Genomic DNA, 24,268 nt, shown 5'->3' on the forward strand with positions numbered 1-24,268 from the left:
ATGAAATGGATACTGATGCATTAAAGTAGCTTTCCCCAACCATGGTGAGTTTCAGTTACTGATTGTAGACTTTATAACCCAAATCATGCAGAAAATTACTTGAAAGAAGCTGCATAGTAAAATAGGCTTTCTTATCCCATGCCACTACATATCTGTAGAAAGCCTTTTTTTGTCACAGAATAGCCAATTATACAGTCTCTTCTAAAGAACCTATTTCTGTGCATGTATTTTAAGTACAGAAAGTAGTTTTTAGCTTTAGATGCATATCTTCTCTTATGGCAGATTTTAAAGATTCTCATAAATTGATTTAGGTCCTTGATAACTAGAATTAAAAATAATAATAATTTCATTTCAGCATAAATTTCCACTGAAGGCCTATTTTCCTCATAATCCACACTCACTTGTGATGGCTTTCCTTAAAGCTCCTTCAGGTAAGCTCACTTACATTTTTTTCATGTTACTCATTAATACTGAGTTAATGTGAGTTCAGTAAGCATCAAGTATGCTTAATACATTTCTCTTTAGATTTGCCTGGTAATAGTCTATATCAGCATTTAGACCACCTTGCTGGAATGCTCAAAACAACAGTAGAAGTCAAGGGCTCTGAGTAAGTAGCAATGGACTTGCTTTCCTTTCTACTTTTTTAAAGATTGTCTTAGCTTGTGAGCGATCATTTTTTGTAATTTGCTACATGTATGGGAAACAAACTTATTTTCAATGCATTATTTTTGTTAGTGTAAAATTAGCACTATTGCATATTACTATTCCCATTGATCTTCTTCAAATAAAAAACTTGGCTAGTCTTAATAGTTTCAGTTTAGAGCCTTCTAAGAACTTAAGTCATATTCCAATAACAGTGGTACCTTGGTACTGAACTGCTTTGAAACTCATCGAATTTGGTATTCAGCCCATGTCCTGGTACTTGTTTGGTACACAACACACAAGCTAGAATTGTCAGTGTTGGCTGCCTTGTGACTCACTACATTATTCCTTATGGGAAAAAGGTGTGTAGTACTCATGGAACCAATTAATGATGTGTATCAAGGTACCACTGTAAATAGAAAGGTAAGGTTGATAAACATGTTGGTGTTATTCCAGGTCTTTGGATGAAGCCTTCAACAACTGGCTTTTGTTGATTCACTTTGGAGAATGGGCTGATCTTGCAGCAAAGCAGTTGCTGTTGTCACAAGCAGATTCCTCTAACTTGTTGTGGCTTTTGGTATTTTACTATACTCCAAACAACGTGAATCAGCAGAGAACTCAAATAATGGTAAGAAGTTCTAGCCATGGTAATATATGATGTTTTGAAAAACAAAGATGTTTTTGCGACAATGCTTGCAAAACAGCTCAGAAATCATTGCTAAAGCATTCTTCATTAGCTTTATTTTATAGGCTGGAACAGTCTTCGGGAATAAAAAGTAAGAGTGGCTTAAAGGATTGGATGAATGAGAATGAGATGGCCTAACAAAGTATCCATAGTCCCTTGGCATGTGTTAAGATCCATGAAGATTTGTATTCAGCCAACTATATTCTCTGACAGTTCTTCTAAATTATTTAGTGAGAAGGTTTTATAGCTTTTGAGAGTCTCATTGTGTGACTTTTGAGTATTAGTAATAAGAGGGTAGTTCTATAATGATTACTAATGAAGAAAGTATGTTCTTGCCTGGCGAGTTATCTGGAGGAGAAGGTGGGGATACAAGGCACAGAGGTCATAGTCCTTGAGGGAAGCCAGAGTTGCCAAGCCCAGCAGAGGGGAGGAAGCAAAGAAGATGACAAAGATGGGAGGGGGCATTGTAAATGCAAGTTGGCCAGTATTTTGATTACATGATCACAGGGGTGCTGCAATGGTCAGAAGTTTGAGGGTCAGTTGTAAGTCCATGTTTTTCAGCACTATCGTAATGTTGATCAGTCATTGAACAAATAGATATAATTCAAGGACTACTTGTCCTACATCCTACTATACAACTGAAACACTGGTCTAAAGCAGAGTATTTGTCTTTGCTTTCTTTCTCTCTCCTAAATTCTTATTAAAATATTCTCCTTAGTTTGTCTCTTTCACATTTCTCAATAGAGCTGAGAATTGGATGGTCCATTGACTCAAGGCCAAAGAACAGTTAAGTCAGTCAAGTTGCTGTGAGCATTTTTCAGGTGATCTATGTAGTGATGACAATTGAGCATTCCAGTTGCTTCTCTCAAGGATAGCTTACACAACACTTACTAATATTTATGCTTTGATTGGTTTCTATGCCATCTATGCTTAATATACATTAGAATATGCATAGAAAGGTCTCCTTGAATGGGAGCAGCTTTACTGAAATGTAGTATCAAATATATAATTGCAAAAGAGGTATGATTAGTAACAGAATCTAAGGTGGACTTTGGCTGGTGGAAAATAGCACAACAGATGGCACCACAAAATATTTGTGATTTCTATAAATGCTAATTGTCATTTCCTTTACTTCCCAAGTCCTCTTTCATTAAATTGTTATCAAGCTTCTGTTTACACCTTTAATTTTTGTAGCTACTCATATCCTAATTTAACATTCTACAGTAAATAGTTTCCATCCCACACTTCTTTTTCTATAGTTGCAACATAAATGCAACACAAAGAAATGAAGGATAAAAGGGTTTAACCCCCCCCTCCCAAGAAAAGTCTGCAGCAATTTCCACAAAGAAAAGGAAATATTTAATCCTTGACAACAGAATGAAACTGCCACCATGAAACATGAGAAGCTTTATAGAAAATTAAATTTAGAAATGAATTTCTGTGTAAATTACTGGATATAGAAATAATATTGAGCTAAAAGTTAGATTTGTAAATACTTATATTATCTGAGTACTTTGTATCAAGAATTTCAGATATTTGGCTCTTACAGCAAGGCTACTTTTTGTTAGTGTAAGGACACAACAATTCTATTTGAATGTCGCATGAAAGTAAATTTCAGAAAATTTACTCAGAAAATTTACCTTTGAAAGAAGCGAGATAAATTGCCACTGTTTTTTATGATCTGCCTGCTTGCTTTTGGTTGTTTCATGGTGTTTTCTACATAACATTTTATAGAGAAAATAAATAATATACAGTATATTCTACCTTCAATACCATTGTTAATTCTTATCCTGTCAATTAATGTTGGTCTTTCTTGTCCCTTTGGAGAATGTGGGCCAGGATAATCAGGGAACTAAAATTTATGTATGTATTTAAGCTAGGTTTCTATAAACACTAGTGTTATGAATAATTGGTGTGATAATTGAGTTAACCATGATTATTTCTGAGCAACATGGTTATATTCTATCCTGTTTAGTGGATTGGGATAAAATAGATATTCAACAAGGCTGATCCATGGCTTTGGTCTTGCTGCCAGGTCTAAATGTATTTTGCCCACTAATGCAAACTCCAAGAGTGAATCTAGCCATGAATCCAGTTCAGTGTTTCTCAACCTTGGCCATTTTAAGATATGTGGCCTTCAGCTCCCAGAATTCCCTAGCCAGCCATGCTGGCTGGGGAATTTTGCGAGTTGAAGTCCATACATCTTTAAATGGCCAAGGTTGAGAAACACTGATCTAGTTGGTTTCTTTTACATTCTTCAAAAGTTCAAAAAACCAGTGGCTGGCTACTTCCTTGTTCTGGCTTTCCTTGAATAACCTTATTTCTTGAGAAAAGTAGGTCACAAAAATTCAGAGGGCTACGTGTAGATTTCAGCCACTATAACCTCTAGGTTGCTTAGCTGGCTTGCAAGCTTAAGGCAGGACTAGAACACACAGACTCCTGGTCTTTAGCCTGGTGCCTAACCACTATACCAAGCTGGCTCTCATAGGTCGGTTAAGGGTTGATACCAGCTGCCTTTTGGACTTTGGTTTTGCCTGTTTTGATTGTTGTTTTTATTTTACAAATGTTATTATTGTGTTTTTATGTTATAGTTACCAAGAATCTATATTAGATGGTAGCAAGGATAACTATGTTATATATGTAAATATTTAACTTTGGGCACATTTCATGCAATACTATGCAATGATTGACAATAGAAAAGGAGTGCATTGTGTGTTTAAAAATAACTTTGATATATATATATGTAAATAGATGTGAATAAGGAAATCATTTGCTTAAAATTAAAGGTCAGCAGCATATTGTTTTTTATTTCTTTTCCATCCCTGACATAGCTTTTATGTAGTAAATATTTTAAGTTCTATCTGGCCAATAATTTCCTTTAATGCACAGACCATCAAATTCTGCTTCCATTTTGGCTCCAGAAACTGTTTGTTCTGGCAGCTTGAAGAGGTGAAAAGGAGTGGAGGGAAACTTTTGACAACAATAGTAGGAGGAAGCCAAACACTTGAATTCCTATCAGAAATTTTTATCAGAAGAGGTCAAATTGCATGGAGTTTGATTTGTAGTTGTAGTATTATGGTGAGCCCTCAAAGAACTTTCTGTTCTTTTCCCCACAATATAACAATCTACCTTCATTCTGCTCTGTGGATTTTGCCACTTCCTTTTATTACCACACACACACACACACACACACACACACACACACACACACACACACACAGAGAGAGAGAGAGAGAGAGAGAGGGAGGGAGGGAGAGAGAGAGAGAGAGAGAGAGAGAGAGAGACATGGATCAAATTCTGGATCACAGCCTGCAGTGCTTTAGTTTTTCAAGGCTAAAGAGACAATTAAAAAAAATATTTTGTATCTTTCCTCTTCTGGCCCACTCCCCTTCTCCACTCTCATTACTTCCCATTATCAGCTTACGAATCCAGTCTGTACTTTTCTGCAAATTTCATAAAATGAATATGACTTTTATTCTTCAGCTAACCCTTGATTCCTTCCAATTGTTGTCAACAGGTAGAAGCTAGATCTGTATGTGACTATCTGACAAGCCTCTCAAGGATGCCAACCATTTCTGTTGCAGACCTACAAACTTTATTAAGCAGCAAAACCAGTGTAAATCATTCTGCAGCTAAACATGTTGTTATGCATCTGATTATCAGCTTTGTGCTATTTACTCCTAACGGACACACCGTAGCCAGGGAATTGATTACATACGTAAGTTTTTTTTCCCCCTAATAGCAGAATATTACAATTCCCATACTGAAAAAACTTAGTCATTTATATGTTTCAATTTTTCCACGCGGTACTTCATTGATGTGTTTGGCTATACCTCCCATCACTCAAAATAGTAATCATAGATCAGAAATGGGAATTGTAATCTGATCTAGTAATTTTAAACGATTAACTGGTTTTGACTATACAACACTCATGTTTTTTTTAACCTTCATTGGGTTTAATTTAAAAAGGTCCTGTGTTTAGGCATGTTTTGCTGCTGCTCAGCTCTTGAAAATATTTAGCAGAAGATCCTCTTTGCGGAGTAATTTTGGTTCCCTCCACGGTGGGCAGAGCAGTAACAAACACTTCTTCAGAAATCACTAATATACCTGTTTTGAGTTCTTTTCTTAATGAATGAGTTTTTAGAATTTTTTGCTTTCTCTTTTGGTCTGTGAATATCTGTGAGCTATCTAGCATGCTAGAGAGCAGAACAATGTTTGTCTGTGCCATAAGGTAATATTCTAATTTTAAATTTATTTTTATTTTTTCCCTCAACTTCTTTCAGATTCTAGCTAGAGGTGGTGAAATCCCAGAAGTAACTGGACTTCTTATCCGTATTTCAAATACAGCCAGCCAACTTGGAGTGAAATATCAATGCTCTGTAAAGCTAGGAAATGATCTGCTCCAGGAATTCCGATGTGGTGCTTAGTATTTATTCAGAATTATGGAATAGAAAGAGAGAAAGTAGCTGTTTTCCAATGGGCATTTTCTGAAAGAGATTGGAAGATAAAACTGTTACTTACAAACTGTATAATAATGACGTTCATGGTTTTTCTGCATTTGCAGAAGTATCTTGTTCAAAGTTACTCAAAAGTGCATTGTAAAGCTGTTCTTTTTTCTTAATGTTTAAAATAGTGGCATGTTTTATTGATGTCATCATTTACAATCCGATCAAACATCTTATTTCTGCTATACCACTTTGTGGCATCTAAGCCCCATTACAAGCACATGATTATTGGTGGTTTGTTGTTGTTTTTTTGAACTAAATGTTTCCATTAGATCAGTGACCAAACACCTACTTGTGTTTCTTCTAACTTGTTTTCTTCAACAGGAAGCAAATATCATATTTTGTTAAAGTGGCATTAGTCAGCAAACGTATTTTCCTTTCCTGGGGCTACATGGACCATAGACCTTTTCTGAGCTGCAGACATGGAACACTGCCAAGGAAAGATTTGTGCAATTTTAAAAATTGGATTTTTTTTTTTAAAAAATCCTCCTTTCATAGCAGAACTAACAACCTGTATTAAAAGTTTGTACTTAACAAGGATGTCTCCCAATTTGCAACTTAAGAATCTCAATCTCATAAACAGAAGAGTTGTTTGGAAATCTCTCACATTTTTTTATAATGCACAAGAAAAACATACTTTCTGTAAACTATGCATTTTGGATTTTTAGAAGTTTCCTTTAAGGCTTCTAATTTAAATCTCCTCCTACATAGGAATAATGGAATTCTTACGCCAGCATGCTTTTTGAGGGATAGGATGAGTTCCAAAAACAAGCAGGAACCACAAACATTAAACTACGATAAATGATTAACATGAGATACATCAGGGTTTGATTGCTGAGTATATACAAACTGGCTATTCTGCCCCCTGCACTATGTAATTGGTGTTTTTGAAGTATGATGTTCTGGATCTCTAATTTATATAAAACCTTAATGATCAGAAATGGGAATCTATTAATGCCACTCTACAATGCCTTGGTAAGGCCACACTTGGAGTACTGCATCCAGTTTTGGTCACCACGATGCAAAAAAGGTGTTGAGACTCTAGAAAGAGTACAGAGAAGAGCAACAAAGATGATTAGGGGACTGGAGGCTAAAACATACAAGGAACGGTTGCTAGAATTGGGTATGTCTAGTTTAACGAAGAGAAGGACGAAGGGGGACATGATAGCAGTATTCCAATATCTCAGGGGCTGCCATAAAGAAGAAGGAATCAAGCTATTTTCCAAAGCGCCTGAAGGCAGGACAAGAAGCAACGGGTGGAAATTAATCAAGGAGAGAAGCAACCTAGAACTACGGAGAAACTTCCTGACAGTGAGAACAATTAATCAGTGGAACAACCTGCCTCCAGAAGCAGTAAATGCTCCAACACTGGAAGTTTTTAAGAAGAGACTGGACAGCCATGTGTCCGAAATGGTGTAGGGTTTCCTGCCTGAGCAGGGGGTTGGACTAGATGACCTCCAAGGTCCCTTCCAACTTTACTATTATTATTATTATTATTTTCTATTCTGGCAACTAGCCATTTAAACCTAAGAAAAATTAATTTTTCACACTACTATAGGAAATACAGGGCTTTTTCTGTCCCTTAAACTATGTAATATGTTTGCCAAATTAGGATCTGCTCCTCCTACTCCTGAAAATAAATTATGTGACTGTTGTAGAACTGCATGTGTTCAGCATTCTACAGTTAATCCTCAACCATTCAAAATTAAGATGGCACTGGAAAAAGCATCTTAGGAATGAGCTGAACAATTGTTGCCCTCTCCCCACGATCACATGTTTAAAATTCAGGCACTTGGCAACCAGCATGTATTTAACAACAGTTGTAGCATCCCAGGGTCACATGATTGCCATCTGCAATCTTCTCAGCTGGCTTCAGGCAAACAAAAGTCAATAGGGGAAACCAGATTTGCTTAACGACCATCTGATTCACTTTACAACCATGGGGGGAAAAGTTTGTATAATTGGGTGTGACTCAGTTAAGCAACCACATTGCCTAGCAGCCAAGACTCCGACTGCAAATGTGGTCGTAAATCAAGGACTACTTGTAGCGTAGTCCAACATCATCTTCTAAATCTAAAGGAGATCATTCATTTCAACATAGTGATTATAACAGTCTTTTCTCCCCCCCTTTCATTTTAGAAAATACTGTTTCTTGCAACAATACTTGTGACGCTTTCCTGGATCACTAATGGACCCAAGGTGCATTTTTGGATTGCCGTTTTATGGAAAGTTAGAAAAACAGCCTGTTATGAGGTACCTCAGTTACTCCTAATGCAGAACCACATATACATATAATGCTGTTTCCTATCAAGCTGCCTAATGCTTGAAAATTTGACACCCACTCCTCCTCCCCTTTTTAAAGGCATATTCATAGTTGCAATTTAAATGATATCTTAACATTGATTCTGGGAATTTGCACAGGGGTGGTCCATTTAATACCAAATGCCAGAAGAGTTTCCCTTGCTTTTTCTGGCTGTACTCCTTCAACCGACTGTCTGAGTCTATAAAAGATGTTAAAGGTCCTTGAGCTTCTTTCTAAAGGGCTTAAGTATACTCAAACTGACTAGGCCCTTTTAATGGCCAACGTTCTACAGACACCACAACTGTGACTGAAGTCTTGCATCCCCGTTGCCATCCTGCCAACCCACAAGCAACCTAACCAACTTTCAATTGGCAAGTGGCAATCCTTCAGTAGCTGATTTCTCCCTAGACTATCATTTTGTTTTAAGCAATAATAAAATATTGAGAGAAAAAAATCGCTTTAGAAACTGCTAAAGGTTTGACTTTTTCACATTAAGCCTCTCATTATTAATCATATTTCTCTTTAATTGGCTAATGAAAAATAATGGCCAGACTCATATTAGCCTACTTTGGATACATGAAGACCTAGCTCTTTGGAGTATGCTTTAATAATGGAAAAGGGGGGGGGGGGAGAAGAAAAAAGCAACCAGCAGCACAGTGGCAATGAGTACATCTGTTGGAAAATCTGAGGCCCCAGGTTAGGGACAGATTGTCATTGGGAAAATCTATATAGGTGATTCTAGAAGTTGATACCCACTCCATAATCCATCCATCAGACTGCCTTGGGCTCCTTTTGGGAAGAAGAACACTACAGAAATAAAATCATTACCACAGCATGAGAAGAACGACAGGAAAACTTAACGTCTGCACTTTTATATGTGCCTGCATTTGGATTAAGAATGTGGGCATTGTCACACATTTTTCATGCATTAGGTTGGATACACAGGTCCATATACAAAAGCACTAAAGCAGTGGTTCTCAACCTGTGGGTCGGGACCCCATTTGGGGTCGAACGACCATTTCACGGGGGTCGCCAAACCGCAGTCTGCCATTTTTTCCCCCTTTTCCTTAGCTGTGCTACTCCCTTTTATTCTATTGGCTTTTGAAAGCCAATAGAATAGACTCTCTTGAATAGAGTCTAATTCTATTGGCTTTCAAAAGCCAATAGGAATTGTCCAGGCTGTCTCTGCCCTGCTGAGCCTGCCAAAAATCCCATTCTGCAAACAGTGCTGCACCAGTTGAGTAGTCCTCGACTTACGACTGGTTGAGTAGTCCTCGGCTTACGACCGGTTGGGGGGTCGCGGCATTAAAAAGGTTGAGAACCCCTGCACTAAAGACTATCTGTTGTTTAATACTTTATATATTCTTCAGATTATATAGCAGGTTATATAGTCTTATTTTTATATCAGACAGAAGCCAACCTGAATTCTTATTCAGAACTCAAAACATGGCATATAATGGAATTAAAATACCAAACAAAAGGAAGGAGATGTCACTGGCATTCAGTTAATCTTATCTAAACTTAAAGGTACATTAACTGATCTTGTGATCATCAAAGAATTGTTACTTTGTACTTAACGCTACTGTATGTGTGTCTGATGTCTTTGGCATTAAAGGGGATTAATTAGCAATATCCAGACAAGTCAACAAAGGTCTCTTTTTACGTGGGAGAACTGTGATGGAAGTGGATGCACATTTAAGATTACTTGAATGTAAAATTGACATTTTTACAAAAGCCAAATATTTCTTCTGGATGTGGATTGTTCTTATTTGTACTTCATGGGTTTGTTAATAATAACAGTATATGCTATCCACAGCCTTTATGGAGTTATGTAGTGTTCTACATTTGACAAAACAATCACATTAATATAGTTTAAATCATAAGGCAATTGTTCCCTTTGTAGTGTTTTACTTTCTGAATTCCCTTACTCAGCCCCTGTTATCCTTCACAATGGCATAACAAAGTGATGAGTTGCTTTTCCTTCATTATCCTTTGCAAAAGCCTGTGAAATAGAGCACAACTTTTTTCAAAGAATCATTCGGATCCTTTCTTGAATACATCAAAAGGTCTACAGTAAGAGCCATTGCTGTAGCTCAGTAAGAGGCCATGCAGGCTCCAGATGTCTGCAGAGCTGAATCCAGGACTGCCAGCAGTTTAATTCAGCTTATTAAAATTTAGAAACATTACTTTGGTTTGAAAGGCAAAAAGGGGTAAATAGAGTTACTCTGACTGGATACATGCATGAGTAAGAGTGTGTCTCCCCTCTTAGCTAACAAGGGCATGGCTGCAGAGTTTTAACTCATTAGTACATCCACTGACATTTGAAAACAGCACATGTATACACACAGAGATATGTCTCAAGCAAAAAAAACCTATCACAATGTTTATATAATCAGTTTATTTACAAAATATGTTTTACAAAGGGAGTGATACAAATTCACAGATTGAGGTTGTATCATATTGAATGAAACTATAGTCAGCATTGGGCACAGGAGAGCAATACTTCATTGATACTGCTTAATACTATGCCTATATTATAGTGTGACTGAGGGCCTTAAACAATAACAAAATAACAGTAATCCTCACTTTAATTAAACAAAACACATTAAGTTCAATTTAAATTACACATAATATTCTCTTGACTGATGGGTTTAGCTCTTTGTATGGATCCACATTCATAATTGTATTTTATTATGAGGGAGATGAAGGACTTGTTCTTCCTGGTTTCTGTCACCTTCTACAAAAAGACGTACTCTGCATAAAATGTTTTTCAGCTGATTGTTTTAGCAGCAACATAATCGTCCCTTTGATGTCCAGAATCAAAGAAATTCTAATACCACCAGCATTTGGTAACAAATACAGTTAAAGTCTCTGCCTTTCCTGTAAGGGAAACAGTGGTAAAACTTATTATTCTATCACAGTGAAGCAATACTTTAAAAAAAAAAAAAAGAATGCATGCAAAGAGTAATAAATGGGATGGCTATTCTTTACAAACCCACTTCTTCAGATGGCTTCTCTGCCACTCTAATTTTTCTTGAATGCAGACAGTGGGAAAGAATTGCAGCATTGGTAATTTGATGTTCTGTGACTATCAGGTTTCCTGTCAGCTTCTGTGCAATTTGAGAAGGCAGGAGGCTGTGGTGTTCCATAACAAAAGGGAAAAATCACACCAGAATGGTGTAAGGAACTTCTAACTATGCAATTATCACAGTTGTTTTCTTCAAATATATATCCTAGACACAACAACAAGAAAGTTCGTAACTATTCTTTCTGAAAACATTGGAAGAATAAAGCATTCAAGAGATTACTCATTGCGTTTGTTGCTTGAATTAAGAATTCCTTTACGCAACCTACAAATACTTAATTGTTGTGTTTTCTGCAGGATTGTGGCTGGGTAACCCACATAAAGATTTGTGCTTCCCATCAAAATATCAGTCTGTGCTAGCTTTGAAATAAACATTAGTTTTCACCGACATCTGTGTACTTGGAAAATATTTTTGGGGGGTTTTGTTTTGTTTTTTGCTTTAGGGCTCGACTCCTGTTCCTGCTGAACTGAGCCAGTATATAAAATCAGAACTGATATCAGCTCAGTAGGCACCGGAGGACGGGTCCATCAACAGCCTGGAACAGCAAGTGCGGCATGGGGCAGCTCCCATACCAACAAAAAGAAAAGAGCATTTATTAGAAACAATAGCAATTTGTCCAGTTTATTACAACTTGCAACCTGAATGCTTAAATGCTACGTTTATTTTAAAGGCAAATATATAAAATCCTACAGGGTGGGCTGATACACCACATTAGTATCTAAGTGCTAAGAAAACAAAGTATAACAAACTTTTTAAAGCAGTTGGTTACTTCTCTACTGTAACTAAATCTGGATTCCCCCCCCCCCATAAGGAGCTTTTTCATTCTTGGTAGACAGAAGCAAACAGGGATTGGGTAGCATCTTCATTGTTTATAATCTGCATTCTGTGAAAATACTTGCTATGATACAATCGCTGCAGGAGCAATCAGGCTCGGAAATTTTAGGAAAGGCTTGGATCTCAACTTCTCTTCAGGTGCAGAACTTAGCCACTGTGAACAAAGAGGAAATCAATCACTGTTCACCAATCAGCTAAGCTCTGCACCTCACTAGAGAGGTCTCCATCGGAATAAAGTTAAAAAGTAGTTGACGTTCTTCAATAGCTTCTCTGTGTATCTTAAGAGGAGGGTAGCAGGTTCCAAGAAGCTGAGTGAGACCATCATGAATTAAGCCACAGAAGGTAATGTTATAGTTATGTGGTAATCCCTGGCAATGTGATTTTAATCTTAAATCACAAATCAGCATGCCAGGAACCCAAACAACCAAAACAGGAATGGAATCTGTACAAACTGTCAGCTGTAATAAGAATTTTATCCGAGAACTTGAGATTTAAAAACAACTTTCACATTTATTTCATTCACATTAGAATACAGTAGTGCTACAGATCAGCTCTAGAAACAATTAGAATGGTGTACAAGTAAATTAACCATCTTTAATGAAGATTGTGAAATTATTCTAAAGTAATATGATGGCTCACTTAAGCACACAACCATTTAAAACAGCGGTCCCCAATTTCTGCAACTTGGCCTGGTGGGGGGGGGGAGAGGGGAACTGGGCCATGCAAGCGGTGGTCTGGGGACATGCACACACCTCAACGTGCGAGTGGTGGACTGGCACACATGCACAGCTTGACTTAAGCAAGTTGAGCTGCACACATGCGTGTGCACCGGCCCACTTGCACAAGTTGAGCTGCACACGCTTGTGCAATGGTCTGCCGCTCACACAGCCCAGTTGCAAATAGGCCACAGCCTGGTAGTAGGCCCTGGCTCAGGGGTTGGGGACCCCTGATTTAAAACACTCCTGTCCCTTTAAAGAACAAAAACCCAAAAAAAAGCTTCCAAAGTATTAAACTGCAAGATGTTATGTCAGTTCCTTTCATTCTAAAGTACATGGAATAAGATGTTTAAGAGTTACAGGTTTACAAAACAGGTCACAGAATTTATGCCATATGTCTCCTAAAGAAGATTTATGGAAGCAATTTCATAATCCTTGAAGTTCCATTTTACATATATTAAACTTTCATACCTGAGAGATCCCCAATTTGCCCCTACAGAATGCAGGTCTGGAGGACATGCTTCAAGTACTCCAATTAATTACTCCATATCTGCATTATAAAATTACATTCCAAAATGCCTAAACAGATGAGGGAAGTATTTATAACTAAATTTGCCTTACAACTATCAAAGTTATTCATTATATATCTGTTAAGCATTTGGAACTGGTTTTTGATGTACAAAGCATGATATTCAATCAAGGCTAAGTCTTTTTTCTAAGATGTTCATACCCCTTAAAACTGGCATTGGAACCATTACACTTCACGTTTTATGAAATTTAAAAGGATGGAGTAAAAAGTTGGCATATTGTAAAATTCAAAAATGTCTATGTATGTATTTCAGAAGATCTTGTAGTTGACTGAGCTCTCTAGCAAAGATTGAGTAAAGAACTAAACGTTTTGTAAATCAACCCAGTCCATAAGAAGCTTTTCATATAATCTTACATAAATTTCATATGAACTGTTGCTGCAACCTCTTACAAATACTTAACAGATACATAGGTAGTTGGAATTATTTTTTTTCTTGAAAAGATTGGTCAATTTAGAAAAAAAATTAAACATTTGCTCACTGATAAAATAAGGATAATTTAAGGAATTTTTTTCTTCAATATTGTAAGAATTACATTAAAAGTCTTTTTAACTATTCAAAGTTAAATTATTGATACAATAATTTGATAAATTAATCTTTTCATTCATTTATAAGCCTCTGTGGTACAGCTGCTGTGCTTTGAAAGTGCCCAACTAAATTATCTGGGGGGAGGAGGGGAAATCACCTTGTCAGACAACATTTCTGCCACTACTTTAGCTGAGGATGTATCCATCTGGTCACGAATTATAGCAAAAGTTTTATAGGCAATTTCTTGTTGTTTTGCATCCTCATTCAACATTAATTCTCCATAGAGGTAGACACCCATTGCCTGTAAGAGGAAGAAAGTCATCTTACAGCATATATAATTTTGTAATGTTTTCAAATAATGTTAAGACCGTTGTAATTTTTTCTATTAAAATTACCTGTAAGAATTTAGCGTAATGCAACCAGCCATTTCTTCTTAAACCCAAGCAAAACTGAAATGTAGTTCTCTCTAAGGAAACCCCAAGTGAACAAGTGAATTTCTGCTTGAACAATGGAAATTTACTTTCACCTTGAATATGACCTAAATGTTCTATGAACATCCATTTATTTTGTATGTCAAAGTTCCAAACTATTCCAAAGTATCATGGCATTTCAGAATTATAACTGCGTGGTAAGGCAACAGGATATTCAATAATATTTCATGAAAATCCCCATATATCATTTATGGATGAAATCTTAATTGATGGAATAATTCCTTGAAAAATTTTAGAGACACAACATTTATTAAAAGGTATAACTTGATATTGAAGGGAGCAAATGCAATGTATCAAATAGACATGAAACAAAAATGAATTGACCTCAATGCAAGAGGTAATTTCATCCTGGTGAAAGGATGGGAATTTAAGTCAATTATGACCAGTTAATTTTACAGTTTTCGGCAAGATTTAATTGTGATAGCGTTCAACTAATTTAGGGCTCCCTGGAATACTGGGTGGACTTTTTTCATCCATACTGAATAGAGATGATTCTGATATCTGAGCCATTGAGAAAACCTCACACATTTTAAAGAAAGACATCTTCCAAAGTTGAAAAATATCTAATTAGACAATAGAAGAAAGACACAAATTTTGTTCACTCTTTTCTCATTGGTACTGATACCATTTGTAGCCAAAGTACTTGGGGGGGGGGACGTGTCCACATATCTTCCTCAGTGCCAGTGGTGATAGGAAGAAAAATGCTAATCATCTCCCCCACACAAGTGTAACTCACCTTTTTCCTCCCTCCCCATAACTGATTTTAAAAACTACACAAGAGCTACAAGTGCTACATTATTTTGAACTGGATCCTAAGAAAATGAGGAATTGGAGAAAAGAAAGTAAAATATCGAAACGTAGACTAAGACAGTTTTGGAGACAAAAAGCAATGGATAGTTACAAAACTCACCATCACAGAACTTAATAATTATGACAGATGAATGAATAATAGTCTACTACTTACAACCTTCAGAACTACACATGAAACCAGGATATCAACATATTTTCTACCAACTTGAACTCCAATATAACTCTTGCAAATCTTCTCCAATTGAAAGGCGATGGTTATCAGGGAGAAAACTTTCTCAGGAGAGATAGCCTAGGTGGGGAATATTCTTCCCAGTGTAATTTGCCTTTCATTTTCCATAGCAGGGATAGACTTTTAAAAACCTGGGATTGTGTGACAACTATGTACACTTAGACAACCTACACCATTGTTGAAAATTCATTTTGTTCTCTTTGTGCTTGAAATAATATGCTTCCCTTTGCACAATAAGGAGAAAACCTTTGTTCGTATTGTTTTCAATACCATAGACGCTTAGCTTCACTTTAAATCAAGTGCATAGTGGTTTCTGAAACCAAAGATAGGTATTAGCAAAATCTATTATTTTGCTATTTTTGTTATGTTACAAATAGGAAGAAAGAAGAAGAAAGAAAAATAAGAGAATCAAAAAATTATCTCCTTTCTGTTATGCATTTATTACTAAACCATGCAAACTTCTCTCATGGAGGGGAACTCTGCATTAAAGTAGAAATAAACCAGCATACAAGATTTAAATTGAATGGACATTATCATCTCTATGCTGGGCTTTTAAGAATCTGTCACTTACTGCCAAAATGAATTGTGAAATCCATCACTAAAAATTCCAAATCTGATTTGATTATTTCACCTACCATTTTCCATAGCTCAAACACCAGAGTTTAATCTACATTGGAAATTCTGTTATCTTAAATATTAACTGGTCTTATTGGCATTTGGTTCAGACTTTTGAAGAAGTAACTAATCTTTCCAGACAGGAACAAAAAAAACACTGGCTTGATTTCAAATGGTATCATTCCAGAGTTCGCATACTTTTTTTCTCAGAAGATTCATAAAAAAAAAACAGCTATGGATAGACTTTCTCAGCAAAAAGTAGGGGAGGAAAAACAATAATCTTTACACACACTTTTTAAAAATGCACAATTGTTTATCGTGCACTTTAACACATGTGGTGAGTACTCAAAGATACTGTATAGCAGCTTATACCAACTGCTGAATGCCTCTGACAATCCTGTAAGTGGTATAACTATTTGAAGAGTATATAATATCGGAAGTGCTGATGCCGCACTTCGTTTTAATTTGTATTTTCCTGTATAAATTAATATTAATATCTGACAATGGGCACCAGTGACAGAATAAAAGCTGAAGAAAATTCAACAGGGGCTAAAAAGGAGCTTTCAGAGGTTGAATTTCCACTCTGAGGTTGGACATTTCCCCCTCCAGAGCAACAGATCCAATTTCGATGAAGCTCATGCAATGTGAAGGCCACAGTAAAAAACTTTTAATCAAATTTTAGCACACATCTGAACAAAAAGTAGGATTTATACTGGTTCCACCTTTAAAGGATCATTTCCAATGTATCTGTGTTGTGCCTAAACAAGGGTGCCTAAACAACACTGACCTGATCTTCCTTCAGGAATTTCTCAACATCAGCATATCCTGGCACATACTTATTTTTAATAATCAGCTCACACCATCGATGTCGAACCTTTAGTAAGAGAGAAAAAAATAGGAAAATTATTTAAACACTCATTAAAATGTGGCTGTGACATTTAAATTAACTCCTTAAGTTTTTTTAAAAAAAGACACCCCCCCTCAGAAAAAAACTCCTTCCATTTTACCACTAGATTCTCATTATTAACCAGGCATGCTAACAATGCAACATGGCTCCATTGTAATTAAAAAAGTGGAAGTCTAAAACAGCTAGGGTTACAATATCAAATAATTAAAGGTAAAACCAACTTTTCAAACAAATTCAGTTTTTAATAGCATGATATTTCATCCTGAAAATGTTTTTATTGATAAAGCACCTAAAATTATTTATTTATTCCAAACCGATGCTCAAAGTAAATAAAAATATGTGAAATATATACCCAAAGACATGCTAAAAATGGCAACTCCTCTTACAGTGCTCAGATTTAAACCAGAATCCATTAGAATTTTTTTTTGGGGGGGAGAGATAATGCTAGTAGTTCTTTATGCCACTGAGAATGATGAAAACTAAGGGCTCTCTATTGAATCTTGGTTTAGAATTACATCTAAATTGGGATTCTTGGCTTTAGAGGGTAGAAGGAATGTATATAATCCCCAAATTTGCTGGGGAGTTGTGCCACAGAACTGTTTTCACATGGATCCAGCTTAGGAACTACTTTCCCATGCTACAGGCAAGAGTGTGTATGAACTTGAATTAGTGGAGTCTATCATGTGAATCTCTCCATAAAAAAAATTGTCCTCCTCTGTCCCAGAGATTACTTTCAGTTGATAGTAGCACTTACATTCATTCATATTCACACAGTTCAATAGTCCTGCGGTATAGAGGGACAATGCACTCTTTTTTAGCTAGGGCCATCTTCCCTCGGTCTCCCCAGAGCAGAAGTTGAGGCAGAAAATTGTTAAACAGTCTGAAGAATCAAGGCAAGAAGGTGATGTCGTTGTCCTTAATTCATGCCCGGAAATTCTTTCCCAAGGGGCAGGTATTGTTCTCTCTGTCTCTTTCAAAATCTAGGAAGTTTTGGGGCCTCTGTGGGGGGAAAACCCACCGATGGAAACCGTAGCAAAAACTCAACAGTTTTAATTCCATTACAAGAATTTGGTAAGCCAAGATTTTACTAGCATCTCCATCATCTTGTCAGCTATAATGAACTACTTGCTTCAACACAGGTTTTACTTACTGAAGAAATATGGAAGAAAAAACATGTTTTTTGCCATGTTGCTGATGTCAAGCGAGGCTATCAACTATTCTCCCCTCCCATCCCAGTGCTTCCTCGCTCTATTCTATGGCAACAGAAGGAATAGAAATGCAAAGGGCCAGCATGCTACACAACTGATAACATCTCATGTCTCAATAGCAAATTAATCAGTAGTTACAAAAGATCAAATCCTAATAATTTAGTAGGATGTGGTTAAATAAGCAGAACAGTTCCCATTTATTTGTTTGTGGGGTCTTTATGTATTTAGGCAAGCTCTGTGCAGTAATGGAATTAAGATTAAACTATACAACAAACCAAAAAATGTAATATACTCAGTGCTTTGCTGTTTAACCTTAGTGATTATCAGAATATAAGCAACTGTGGAATAAAATGATTTATTTTGCAGACTAGCCCTCTTTCCACATGGTACAGTTCTAACCTGATCAACAACCTCAAATCTCTTTCATGCTTCCCATTTCTCAAATTAACAACTTGTAAACTTACCCAATTTGGACTTGAGCTTTGGCTGCTCCAGAAGAATTTGCCAAAGAAGGGACGTGAGCTGATTTCTTATTTCCAAAAATGGTTCAAAATTTGAGTTTGTCTATCTATACTAGGGGTAGGCAACCTTGGCTCTTTTATGACTCGCGGACTTTAACTCCCAGAATTCCTGAGCCAGCACTGGATCAGGAATTCTGGGAGTTGAAGTCCACGAGTCATGAAAGAGCCAAGGTTGCCTACCCCTGATCTATACAGATGTTAAGAACATATTTATGCACATTTATCTGAGAATAAGCTACCCAAAGACAATGGATTACAATAAAAAAAACTGAACCTGGTTTGGCATACTGTTTACATATAATGTGTATAATAGCTTATCAAACTAGACGATTATCCATTTAGAGAAACATGGAAAGAAGCAATAAGTCCAAAAGAATATTTTCTTAATTTTCCTGGTCTGGAAGATGAAAAAAAAAACCCTACTTCAGAAAACAGTTGTTTTTTTTTTATTTAAAATTAAATCACCGAAATCAATGGCCTTTATGAGTTCTAAATTCATGTGTTAATTTGGGATGAAAATCAGAGCACTTAATTAATCTTCCACTTGGAAAAAATGTGTTGTAAACTTATTGTAACGAATCAACAAAATCAGCATTTTGACTACTTTGATAATTTCTCCTTAAAGTAATTATTCCAACAGACATGTTCACTTATAAGTTTGAGAACCGGCTTATGCATTAATAAGAAAATATAAGAAAATGGTTTAGTCAGTGACTTGCAAATACGATCTAAAGTAATTCAGAACATATGCTTTATTAAAAAAAAAAAAACCCTATTACTTTGGTCTTTAGAAAGAGTCCACCAACTTCAGGGAGTTAATGGCTGGTTTTAATTTTAAAGATGTCAGAAAAAAAATAATTTTGAATTATAAATTATTTCACATTATAATACAAAAGAAACAAAAGATCCTATACAATATATTACTATAACTTCAGAGGCTTTCAGATCCTTACAGCTTCATAAATTTATTCAAACCAGAAATAAAACTCAGCTGCCAAGAACAGATTCATTCACATATTCAAACAGCATATATACTTCCTGTTATTTCTAGGTAAGGAAATTATATACAGAAAAAATATGTACTGATACACTTTTGCTGCTAGTTCTATTCCTGCAGTATCAAAACAAAAAAAAATTCCTCACAATCACAGAAATTACTTCTCATGATATACAAGATAAACCTTGACGTTATTAGGAGGGTACTTAAGGAAGTTATAACCCCTCTTGATATCTGCAAGGATGAAGAACAATTTACTTAATAAACATCAAGCATTTTGCAAAGTAAACATTATTACTTCTGCTTAAAATGAAAGAGCTAAAGAAATGATTAGAGACATTAACATTTAGATCAAAGATTAGGCTATCCTGTAATTAAGAATTCACATAATAATAGTTTCCAGACTATCAGATGCACTATAATACCACAACCGCTAAAATAACCCTGAATTCAACTCCCATAACCAGCTGTATTACAATAAATGTTCACATGCTACCGAGCACATGTTGCAGAGTGGGCTTCATCTGCTTCCCATCTTGCACACTGCTCAACATAACATACATTGTCCCCTTACATAAACATGTTAACCCCTGAAAAAATGACCGGCTCATGCTTATAGATAAGATCCCTGTTCACCCCCAAGCTTTCCAGCTAAAAGGTTTCATTTCTGGGAGTACAATAATATTGACCTGAACCCCCAACCTTTGGACTACTCTGAGTCAACAAAGTTCTGCAACATATCAAAAGCAACTCATTTATTTGGTGCAGAAGTAACTAGGAATGCAGCATTTTGGATTCAACGGGAAATGATAGTTAAAAATATCTGAGGGGGCGGGGGAGGGCTCATGGAGCACCTGGGATCAACTCCTTAAACCAACTATTTTCTTATCCAAGGATCGCAGGGCTGCCGTTGCAGGGCTGCAATGTGATCCTGGGTAAAAGCATCTTTGATTAAAAAAGAGTTGCCTATAGACCTTTTTTCCTCTGAAACAAAACTGCTAGATATCCATGAATTGCTGCAACTTTTGAAGGCAAATGTATCTTTTTCTAAATCGGCATTCTCCAGCTTAGCTGTAGTTTAAGAGTGCGTACATGTATCTGCATGGTCCATAAATATGTATTCTCCACAATTAGTGATCACGCTGTAAAAGGCCACTCTGGGTAGTGAGAGGGGCAGTATATAAATTTACCAAGTAAATAAATAAATAATAGAAATGATGAATTCCCAAAAGAGCATTATATAGTCAGACTTGACCAGTTGGATAATAGTTATAAAGACAAATAAGACCTACTCTGAAGTCAGCTTGGAAAGAAAGAGGAATACCATGGATCCATTCTGCTTGTATCCATTGAATAAGATTGCCAAGAAATGAAATCTTTCCCCATTCCAGGTCGAGATATTTGTAGTTATACAACTGTGGTTAAATACAGGTAGGAATTCTCTTTAGGATACTGCTCACCCATCTCCAACTAATCAGCTATAACCAGTTATATCTGGATGAGCCATCACTGGCTTGGGTTCCTTTATTCTACATCATCTATTTTGGGGGGGGGAGTTTTAATACATGAGCAAACTTCAAAAACAAGAGTGTAATTAATTAAGAGACTAGTATATCCACCAAATACCCTTTCCCACTTTGAATTGAGACAATTTGCTCAGTTTAAATGATGCAAATACAACCGTTTCAATTCTGTATAATCAATTATATTCTTGTTCTTACAATGACTGTAGAATAACTGAATCAACCAACCAACTTTCAATATGTTCCATAAAAATTATAATTTTTAATATGTGCTTTCTAACTCCAGGATTTACTTATGCCTGGATATGGCTCTCTTTCAACAGATTTTTTTTAGTTTACAACAGAATATTTTCAAACTACCCTAGGAAAGATTATTATAGTAAATTAAAATTTGCACTTGTTATCAGCTCAGAAATCTTAAAGAAAATATTAAGCCGGTTTTCAAGACAACTAATTCTAAGTGCTATATAAAATTAATAATAATATGCATTTTAACCATTTAAAATATATACTGAGGATTCAAAAACCCTGCTAGGGGCGTACTATTAATTTTTACGATAGATGTATCTTCTCTTTTTCTTTATTTATGAGAATTGTACAGAGTTCTTAGCTAAATGGCATTAAGACCAGAGGAAATTATACACACGCAAACATGTCACACTCCAGATTTATATTCAAATCTGTATTTCTATTATGGTAACTAATAGAACATTACTATTAAAATGTGAAAGGAAAATACTGTGGTTTCTATTTTTTTCTGCTTTTTTGGTATGAATAAGAGTGTTCAGCAGTCAATTATCAACCTGTTCCGCGGTTTAAAGCCTCCTTCCCTGGCCAAGGGAGGGAGGGGAGTGTTACCCTGAATAGTGGTAGAGCCTCTGAAATCCCCAAAACAGTTTTCTTTTGGGGTGAAAGGAGTGCTCCCACAGAGTTCAGGGTGTCTCCACTTCTCAGGTGCCTTTGTCCCTTGTTGTTCGGGACAAAGCAAGACGCTGCTCCCACCTCCGCGCTTAAAGAGAACTGGTGAGTTATTTAAAAAGTGGACAGAGCTGATTAGAGGATTTTATTTTTTGATTTTAAGTTTGGATTTTAAGTTTAAAGAGTTACTTTCATTTTCTCTTTTTTCCTTTGTTGAGAGGGAAAGTAAAATGGCGATTTGAAGTTTTTTTTTTTTAAGGAGACGGAATGGATTTTGTCTATTTAATTATTTCTTTCTTCTTTTCTTTTTCTATTTTTTTTCTTCTTATTATAATGACTTTTTTGAAGGAGTATTTGGGTTTTTGGAGTTAATCTCCCTCTCTTTTGTTTAATTCTTTTTTTTTCTTTTTTCTTTTGTATTTTTTTTAAGAAGGAGGAAAGAAGAAATAAAATTTTTTCTTTTAAGATGGCTTCAAAGCGCCAAGTAATTTCCACAGTTCCTAAGGTGGCTTCTTCTTCGGCGATACTATCAGTGCAACAATCTAAATCAACATTATTACCTTCTCCTCTTGCACAGTCATTAACGGTAAAAGATTTGCAAGATGTAATGGGAAATGCTATATCTCAAATTAGGGGAGAAGTGAAAGAGATCTTAGTGGAGAATAACAGGATCTTGAGGCAAGATATAGTTTTGGCTTTAAAAGGACTTGCTTCTGTTGTTTAAAAGTTGGATTTTCATGTTGAAGAAGTTGCAGATAAAGTGGAGGTGTTGGAGGAAAAATTTGAAGGTATGGAAAAAAAGATGGAAAATTCACAAGATGAGATTCTTATGTTTCAATATAGAGAGATGGAGTTCACTTTAAGAATCAGAGGCTTGAGAGAAAATCTGCAAGGAGATCTGAGAGAGATGGTTGCAAATGACTTTGCTGTGATTTTGGATAGAGAAAAAGAGGAAATATTCAGAGAAATTGAAAAAATATTTAGAGTTAACTCTTGGGTTGCAAAGCAAAGAAATTTGCCAAGGAATGTGGTAATTTACTTTGGGAAAAGATCCCTGCGTAATGAAATTATACAAGCTTTTTACAATAAGAGGTTTCAGATTGCTGCACAAGATGTTATAATTTTAAAGGAGATCCCATCTAAAATTTTAAGAAGAAGAAAGGAGTTTGCTTTTTTAGCAGATGAACTTAAAACAAGGCAGATGCCATTTAGATGGGATATTCCGATTGGAATAGTGGTGAGCTATGCGGGGATACATCATAGTAAAGCAAAGGAGTTTTATACTTCGGTCCTGGGAGCACACTCATCACCACCTATAATGTTTAAAGTTTTGGAAGAGAAGAAGGTAGAACAGCAGTCTGAAGAAGCTGTATTGATGAAAGTTGGAAAATTACAGACTGAGGGGTCTCAACAAGTCGAGATGAAGGAGCAGAGAATGACTCGGGCAGTATATAAACGCAAGGAAAAGGAACAACAGAAAAAGGAGGTTAAAGAAGTATCACAATAATTTGTTTCTGAGTCTGTTGGAGAAGCAAGACCTAAGAGTTCTTTGGTGCAATTTTCAATGGCAGATCTTCAAGCAGCTTTCTCGAGGTTATTGGATAAGAGAGATGGGTAATGTTGAGTCCGTGGCGGGAAGCAGACACGAGAAGCAGTTGAAGTTCTCAATTTTCTTTATTCTGCGTTCAGCTTACAAGTAGATGGCTTCAGCAGCTCCCAAAACCTCCCAACTTCTTATATAGACATTTCCCAGGTAAATGCGATACTTTTCCCGCGCCAGCACCCGCGCATGCGCACGGCGCTGGCGACAGCCTGTCTGGTCCCGGGCAGCTTTGCACCTGCCCGGGACTGACTGCAAACGCCCGAGCCGTTTGCAAGGCTTGGGACATAACACCCCTTTCCCCCGGGCTAAAACTACTACCAACATATAATCATTTATTTTATGCAGTGTTCTGCTTCTCAGTGCTCCTATCGTTACCTGGCTTTTGTTTAGCCAGCAATGTTATGTAATCCTCTAAGTATTTAGGAGACTTCTTTTCTCTCTGTGACCTTCTCAGCTCTGGGTTACTAGCATGAGTTCCCTGACTGGAGGGAGATGTGAGCCTGTTCTCCTTATTTTGCCTTGGTGCCTTCCAAGGACTGTGCCCCGCTGCCTGGCCTGCTT

At 36.4% G+C, this 24,268-nt stretch overlaps 2 protein-coding genes across 7 annotated transcripts in view; one reads left to right on the forward strand and one right to left on the reverse strand.

Moving 5' to 3' along the window:
* Nucleotides 1-6,112, forward strand: part of FANCC (FA complementation group C) — a 68,822-nt gene extending 62,710 nt beyond the window's left edge. For all 3 annotated transcript variants that reach the window (XM_039343878.1, XM_039343877.1, XM_039343879.1), the window contains exons 11-15: nt 356-431; nt 526-607; nt 1,099-1,270; nt 4,845-5,045; nt 5,611-6,112. In XM_039343878.1, the coding sequence (XP_039199812.1) occupies nt 356-431; nt 526-607; nt 1,099-1,270; nt 4,845-5,045; nt 5,611-5,754 (675 nt within the window). In that variant the 3' untranslated portion in view covers nt 5,755-6,112. The remainder of the gene's footprint in view (nt 1-355; nt 432-525; nt 608-1,098; nt 1,271-4,844; nt 5,046-5,610) is intronic.
* A 4,400-nt stretch (nt 6,113-10,512) lies between these two features.
* LOC120308186 (aminopeptidase O (putative)) overlaps nt 10,513-24,268 on the reverse strand; it is a 191,825-nt gene continuing 178,069 nt past the window's right edge. For 2 of the 4 annotated variants that reach the window (XM_039343883.1, XM_039343881.1), the window contains 4 exons: nt 16,818-16,904; nt 14,043-14,186; nt 11,134-11,269; nt 10,872-11,014 (listed from right to left, as the gene is read on the reverse strand). In XM_039343883.1, coding sequence (XP_039199817.1) covers nt 11,159-11,269; nt 14,043-14,186; nt 16,818-16,904 — 342 coding nt within the window. In that variant the 3' untranslated portion in view covers nt 10,872-11,014; nt 11,134-11,158. Of the gene's footprint in view, nt 11,015-11,133; nt 11,368-14,042; nt 14,187-16,817; nt 16,905-24,268 lie in introns of all 4 variants that reach the window. The other 2 variants (XR_005556779.1, XM_039343882.1) reach the window with 2 other exon arrangements.

Source organism: Crotalus tigris, unplaced genomic scaffold (genome assembly GCF_016545835.1).
Source record: "Crotalus tigris isolate CLP2741 ecotype Arizona unplaced genomic scaffold, ASM1654583v1 scf7180000017881.257975618366:2651188, whole genome shotgun sequence".
Taxonomy (NCBI): Eukaryota; Metazoa; Chordata; class Lepidosauria; order Squamata; family Viperidae; genus Crotalus; species Crotalus tigris.